Source organism: Atta cephalotes (genome assembly GCF_000143395.1).
Source record: "Atta cephalotes unplaced genomic scaffold scaffold00020, whole genome shotgun sequence".
NCBI lineage: Eukaryota > Metazoa > Arthropoda > Insecta > Hymenoptera > Formicidae > Atta > Atta cephalotes.
In genome coordinates this window covers 1,444,462-1,452,748 of record NW_012130084.1, presented here as the reverse complement: position 1 = coordinate 1,452,748, position 8,287 = coordinate 1,444,462, and the positions used below count along the sequence as shown (strand labels likewise).

Genomic DNA, 8,287 nt, shown 5'->3' with positions numbered 1-8,287 from the left:
AGAGAGAGAGAGAGAAAGAGAAGAGAGAGAAGAGAATATCTCTCTTGATCCTCCGAAATAAAATCACTGCGCGTTATCGCCGTTAACGATCCGGATAGAATATCGAGGATCGCGTAACCGCGCGGTAGATATATAGGTAGAGGTACCTCCGCACGGTCGCAATTTGCAATAACTGTTTCTCGGAACGGAACAATTTTTTTTTACAAACGCACATTTATTAGCGCGACCGTGCGCGTCGATATGGAGCACGTGGAAAATACATAGTAACGTTCGCAGATAATACCATGCTGCCTTATGAGCTCTCTGCCAACGAGCGACTACAATGAGAATAAATAGGGCAGCAGTGGCTGCGGATAACTCATGAGAGAAATAAAAATAGGCCCGAGCGATCGCTGTTTCCACGCGTCGTAAACTTACGAACGAGGAGAAATAAACTCCGAAAATGACACTGCTCGATCTTTCACGAGCTCGGCATGTATTCGCTGTCAGTCTTAAACTCGGCATATTTTATGGAAACTTTCAAAAATTTTAAGAAATCCAAAATTGCATATTGTATTCGCTGCCTGTCTTAAACTCGGAACGTACTTTACGGAAACTTTTGAAAATGAATTTTGAAAAATTCAAAATTGCATATTGCAAAGTTGATCTTCGAGAAAATATTCGCGTTAAATTGTTACTAAGTTTTTATCTCTGGAAAAAGTCTTATTTTATTAATTGGAATTTTGATAGATCGAATCAGATAGGCACAAATTAAACACTTGTAGTTAAAATCATGAAACTCTATATAATTGAGATAACCAGAATTCTAATTTATATGATTAAAATTCGTTTTGTTTGTACTTCTTGTTGGTACAATCGAAACATTTTTCTTAATGAAGTAGAATTTTTTAAAAATAAATTTAAATCCAAATTTGATCTGCGAGTAGTTTGATAACATTTTTTGCCATTTGTATCTAAGGCAGCATCGTTAAACATATTGCAATCGCTTTGCACGTTTCAAAGGTTAATTAATCCCAGACAAAATTATTTTCGATACGGTACATGCGTCCAAACACATCGTGACTTATACACGCCCGTGGGCTGATATAAATTGCCTCCTCCGCCCACTCAAGTGCCGTCTTTAATCGCGGCGACCAGATCGATCATTCGGCGCGACTACTCGCGATCTCGCGCGATAATTAATATCCGGGCGTCGCGATTTACGCGACGGGTGGATAACAATCATAACAGAGGAGGAAAAGGAGGAAGAGGAGGCGGAAGAGGAGAGAAGGAAGCCGACCGAGGCTCCCCCGGCGCAGTTATGGAGGGTACACTGTTCGCGAGTCTCGCACGCGTGCCTTTATTAAATATTGCGTTTAAATGACTCTGTAACGGTCGACGAGACGCATAGTCCACGCTAACGAGCGCCACGACAGCGCTCTAACGAGGCGCTCGTCGCCCACGCGGTTTTCAGAGTTTCAGTCCACGCCAATAGCGGCATTGCCGCAATGACTCCCACGGTGTAATAACGTCAACGTGGCACCACTTTTCCACGAAACTCACGCAATACCGTTGTGACAAAACTGTAAATTGAATATCGATCGTGTTCCACGTCGGTCCCGTAACTTATACGACCGGCACGTCTATGCCGTGTCGCCGATCGTTAAGCTTGTGCGCCTCCCAGCTCGGAATGAGTTCCGGCGACTGAATAACGCGAGGATGGAAGGTCGCGTCGATAGGATAGTTTGGTGTCAATCGTACCATTGAAAATAAAGTAAGATAATAAAGACAATACATTGACACACAGTTGGAAAAATTGTGTTGAATTTAACATAAATCGCATGTCCCAAACGATCCATTCAAATTTTTGAGTTAATTTTACACAGATGAGTATGTTAGAAGGTAACACAAATATTATGTAAGAGAATAAATACAAAGAAAGTTAACATCGACACAATTTGTAAACAAACCGTGAAAGCATATTTTTTTTGTCAAAAAATTAATATTTATGATATGTTAAATTAACACGGATTTTATTTCATTTTTTTCTTAGAATTTACGTTTTAAAACATTATTTTTATGTTACTTGTTCACTTACTCATAAATTGTGTTTCGACACTAAAAAATATTGAACATCAATTTCACAAAAAATTTTTAAATAATATAATTACATTATATTAAATTAATACTTGAATATGTTAAAAAATTCAACACAAACTATTAACACAAACGTGAATGGATTGTTTCCAACACAAATACACAAATTTTTTTATTGTGTAAAGAAATTGTTGGAATTGTCCCTTTTGACGAACTGTAGAGATACTGAAAAAAAAATTTGCTAATATAGCTATCAAATGTTAAGTAAAATAATTTTAATCAAATCTTCGATTAATTTAACCAAAAATAATTTTTATTTTCTAAATATTCAGCAATTGTTATATTATACAATTGATATATTATTGTATGTTTGTGGTAATACTAAACATTAAAAAGTAAAATTATTTTTATATTGACTGAACACTTGATTGAAATTATTTCACTTAATATCTAATAATTATCATCAAATTCTTTTTCAATTTATATTGTAGAGCAAAACTTTATAAAAAAATATTAGACCTATATCTTTTTTATCTGTTTCTCAAGGTTTAGAAGTCGAAACAACCGTAAATTAAAAAATTTAACATTTTTTGAGAAATGTGACACAGTTATTAGTTTTGAAGATCTCTGAAAATGGAATTATATCAATCAAAATTCTAATTAATGCAATCAGATTTTTTTCCAAGTGTAAGTTGTGATACCTAGAAAGATGATATCTACAATATTTTAACTTGTCTTATGTTCGAGTATTTTGTCAATATTCCTTTAATTTACCACTTGCATCACTTGCAATAAACAGGCGTTTAAAAAAACGAGAAATGTATATTTATCATTCTTCTTATGATATTGATGTTGCGGCGAAAAAAAAACCATTGCGATTGTAAAAGCAAAAAAGTATTAGGGTCGTGGTCGCTCGATGTCAACAAAGCGAACGTCACTATCATTATAGTTATGACGTAAAAGACAAAATCACAGCTTGCAAGCAAGAGAATATCGTTTCGTGCTAAGCGCGTATTTCAGTTGTCGGTGTCACTTGTCAGCACGCTATCGCGACAAAGTACTAGGTTCGCATCGTTCACGATGAAAATTATTTCGCTCCGTGACCGGTGATCAAACGCGATCGGATTGAATGTATACAAATGACAATCGACCTCGTCTGAAGGCTATAAAACTTACTCGTCACACGCGTGATACAAATATATCCATAATTTTATACAAAATTATTGCTCATTATGCGTTATTACCAGCTCAAGAGAACAAGTTAACTGGCGTTTTTGTCGGATAGCAAAACTTCGCCCCACATAAGTCATTGTTATGCGATCGTAAGATGTACAAAAAAATCGAATTGATTTAATCACTTATTTTAAATAACGTGACACTGACTGGGGATAGAATTGCATTACAATTTTACGCACTCGTGCGTTTGTAATGGCATAAAGTTGCGGTCAAATAAATTAATAACAATTATAATCGAGAATAATCGACGCCACTAACGATATTGTGCATTAATTAAAATCGCCAACGAGCGAATGAGTATCGCTTACCGTGCATATTATCGGCATTTAACTATTATTGAGTGATTTAATAATCGATCAGATTTTAAAATAATTATTAGTAATTAGTACTGATCAAATATTGAGACATCGTTGTTATAAATATAATTTTTTAAAGAAGGGCAAAATATTTTTTTCGATACCTATATCATATTTTTCTCCCTTCAAGATTTTTAAATTTTTATATAGCTATTATCGTTTTTATTTACTTTTTAACTATTTATTACTATTAACTTACAATTTTTCAGATTCTATCAAATTAATTAAATATACGTTTCCAAAATTTTTAGCCATAAACATAGACCATATTTTTGACTTGTTTGACTTGCCACAAGTTTTCAATATTTTGGATTCGGTCACTTGTAAGATTTCTATACTGACAAGACACAGTCGCATAATTATTCCGGTCTAGTTAGCAGAATCAAATCGCAAATAATCAAACGTGTCACTCACTGTGCATATCGTTGGCGTCTGTCCATGGACTTTGTTGCTGTTGGAAGGAGGCTCCGGTCCTTTCGGAACATCCAGATGCGTCCGAGATGGCAGAGGCGACGAAGTAGGAACGTTACTCGAATTTGGAACGTGACTCGTCGGTAGCGGCGTGCCAAGTGGAAGATCTGGGCGGAAAAACCACGTAGGCCACTGTAATGAAAAACAAAGTCGATATTATTCAAGACACTCGCTTTTCCTGCATATTCCATCAGTTTATTGATAACAAGTTACGCATGTCCCATAAATATGTCAATTGTTTTTCTGCCTGATTACAGATTCTTGGCTGAATTTACTCAATATATTTTATATAATAAATCAGGAATAAATAATAATTTTGAGTAAACATTTTATCTTTCATGATTTATAACTTTATGGTAATGTCTTGATTAGACAGGATTAATACATAATAAAATATCTATTAATTAAAAAAATATATAAATTAATTATTAGAATAAATCACTTTTATATATATTCTTTTTATAGTATACATTTATACGCAATTTTTAAATGCATCTTATTGTTCAAAATGAGTTCCTAAAAGCGATAACCATCAATATAAATTTCTTTTCACGTGGTACTTAAAGATTAATTTATAGCTAGTATTTCTCTTTCTTTTTGTCGCTTATTACTTCCGATATATGGCAACTGTATCCTTGACGCGGAAGAAATAACGATGTGATGAAACGGCACAGCGATTTTATCGGAATCGTCTCGTTGACAATAAAATCAGCTAATTGTACAAATCGAAACAAAAATCACCTGTATTTATTTCAACACAAAATTCGTTACGCTAATAAATATTTCCTTAAAAATTATATATTCGCAAGTAATAAAGAACAAGTTATAAACATTGAACTTTGTAGTCAATACTTAAAGTCACCGATCATACTATTTTAAAGTAAAATTTGTAATAACATTGTTGTCATTGCTACGAATTCGTTAATTATTGTGCTTAAACTCTCATGTACATGTCTATTAATTTGTTTCTCAAGCAATAAACGTGATATTTTTAATTTCTTTACTTGATATTTAATTCGTAATACCTAATTATTTATATTATATATTAGTTTATATGTGTCAACTTAAAAAATAAATATGTAAACTCCGTAGATTACATCAAGATGTTAAATCTTATTTACCAGCAATTTAAAATCTGAAATATACGTTAGATAATTAATAATATGTTTCATGTAGACAAAGTTATTTATTTTTTACATGACAGACATATATAGTGATAAACATTATAATTCGGAAATGTTCAAAGTAGCGATTAGCAAAAAGAATCTATTTATATATTTAAAAAATTACTCTTCACTGTTATTTTAAGTTCAAAAACTACTTCGTGACTAAAATAATCTCTTTCTAAAAATTTATAATTATAACAAATGAAAGATAATCCCGATTGCTATAAACATTTAAACTGAGAGTAGAGCACAATAGAAAGGGTTAATAAACGAGCTCATCCATTTCATCGCTCATTACATCGTGATGCGCACGGAACCTAAAAGCCTCTCTGCTGTTTCGGTGGATAAAGGTCCCACTGTGAGCGGTGCATTGGAGTGTCGCCGCGGCTGAATATGAGTGCAGCTCCCTAAGATAGATGACATAAGCCCCTGACCCTGTAAGAAGCGCACTCGTCGAGCGCGAGGTCGTCGCGCGTGTGGTCCATTGAAAGTGTTTCTTGTAGAAGAACCGGCCCGCTAAGAGGGAAGATGCTCGGGAAGAGAAAAGGAACTTCTCTCGTTGGGTGCTCGCTCTGCGCATCCCGTTCACCGTGATACGCGGTAAGGACTTTTTGATCGTCCTCGACGGTGCTACGGTGAGGTTGCGACACGAATTCCATCCGATTAATCGCGGCCGCGTGCGCGATTCGATCCGTCCCTAAGCTTCATAAAAACAATTCTGCTACCAGACTTAGAGTTCGTCATAGCGCTGCTCTGTCGCGTATTTTCGATTTATTTTTTTCTCACGTTTCTTTGTCAGGACTATCACGAAAATAAGTCATCTGTAAAATATAAGACTACTATTCCATTAAAAAAAAATTTTTAGCTCCAATTTTTCAGTGCATCGAGATCGAATTATTCGATAGCGCGTGCCAATGCAGTCTTTTCTGTTCCCGTGGAATATATATACCGTGGAAAATCTTACATCACGCTGTTGCTGTAATACACCATGCGTTTTAGTTATTTTCGTGCCTGAAGGCTTAGCACCATCAGGCACTATTGGTCACGACGCAATGTAGAAAGTCAGTAACTGGTGGAAGGGACACAAGAGAGAGAGAGAGAGGAGAAAAACGATTTCAGGGTGGTCTGGCGAATGTCTCTTGTCGTTGGCTCGCGGGAGTTAACGCCAAAACCGAAATAACAAACTCCTAAAGCCCGTGAGTTAACGCGCTACTTCGCGCCGTTTTGACGCTAGTGATATTTTCTGTTTACCGTAACGATAGTTCGCACGCCGCGGAAATAGTTCAACATCGATGGACTCGACATTTTAACTCTCTCTAAACTGGAACATTCAAACTTCAAACTTAAAACATAAATTATAATTCGACATTTGTGACAGCTACGATCTCTTCGCCTCGATATTTTTTAATCATATATTATCATTATTATATATTTAAATAATTAGCAATATAAAAAGGTATTAATTATTGTTTTTTGGAGATATTTTTATTAAAAGTTAATAAAATTTAATTTAGCCACCTCTTAAATACATTTAATATATTTAATATAAAAAAATTAACATTTTACAAATACTTGAATCAAGATTTTTCTCTAGAAAATGAAGATAAACTGCAAATTTTCAGAAGCTGCGATTGATAGTGGCTCTAGACATTAGAGAGAGATTCTATCTCAGCGTACGATGCGAAGTATTATCGCCATTTTTTCCGCTCTAGTATGAGAGCAACAACGGTATTCGCGCGAGGAAGCCGCGTGTAATATCGGGCGGACTATTTTTATACGAGGGATGTTCTCTCGAAAAACGCGGCGTGGTATTCTCCAAATTCCACGCTGGCGAATCATCGTTCTGACCGGCCATGCGCTATAATATACATCCGTTCGAATATTCCATTTTCAGACGAGAATATCGGATAAAACAATTTCGTCGTCATGCAAGTTCGCCATCGACGGTCGAAATAAATAAATAAGATTACATTTTTTTCTAAGAGATACTTTAAATTTTACAACAATAAAATATTAATAAACGAGCAATGAGAGCATTAATACAGCGCGGTATTTGGAGCGCAATATATATAATACATTCTCAATAATTTTACATTAAGTATCTATACAAATTTCTTGAATTTCATTTCGATTTCCTTCAAACCATCACGTATCTGACTTCCACATGAATAATATCTGTAACAATATCTTTATATTTAATGTAAAATTAAAATTTTTATTTATTGTAATATAACGTATGGCGCTTTGAATTGTGATCTATGGAAGCGAAAGTTAGAGTCACTTAAACAGAAGAGACATTCCGGCAATTCTCACCTAGGAAGTAGAAGTATGTTCATCCTCTGTCTAACATAGAAATTATTTCCAACATCTACGGACTATATATTGCTAAGACATTGTATAGTAAATTATATACGGCATTGCTGATGATGATTTCAAAGAAACCGAAACGTTCAAGAAGCTTGTATAGATACTTAATTAATAAAATTATTTTATTAGAATATATTATATGTATTGCGCTCTAAATACTGCGCTGTATTAATGCTCTCATTGCTCGTTTATTAATATTTTATTGTTATTTGATTTTCGAGAATTCTATTAAATACACGTATATTTTGTTCATAAATTTTACGTAATTTAAAATACAATGGAAAATCATGCTTCTACACAGCTAAAAGTAGTCTAGTTGAAAATTAAGATATTATATATTTTTGTTCTATTTTGGCTTGAGAATGTTTTTAATGTAGGATAATGACGGTATTACATATTCTGTAAAAAGTACTTCGAATAGTTAAGACTATCAATGAAAACATTTATGAGGTACATTTATGAGGTACGACCAAGGATTCCGCTTAATTGCGCAGAATCCTGAAGACGTTTTGTATGGCGAACAAAAAAGTACCCGCAGTCACGAAATGTCACATGTTCGATCCGTGACAAGAAGCGTAACTCGAGTCGATTCTCTCTCTCTCTCTCTCTCTCTCT

The 8,287-nt window shown here is 34.4% G+C and overlaps 1 protein-coding gene across 1 annotated transcript in view; it reads right to left on the bottom strand.

Annotated features, from left to right (window-relative positions):
* The window catches only part of LOC105619252, a 110,933-nt gene that overhangs the window by 74,604 nt on the left and 28,042 nt on the right, over window positions 1-8,287 (bottom strand). Inside the window, exon 2 of the mRNA XM_012200776.1 lies at window positions 4,083-4,271. Within this exon, the coding sequence (XP_012056166.1) occupies window positions 4,083-4,271 (189 nt within the window). The remainder of the gene's footprint in view (window positions 1-4,082; window positions 4,272-8,287) is intronic.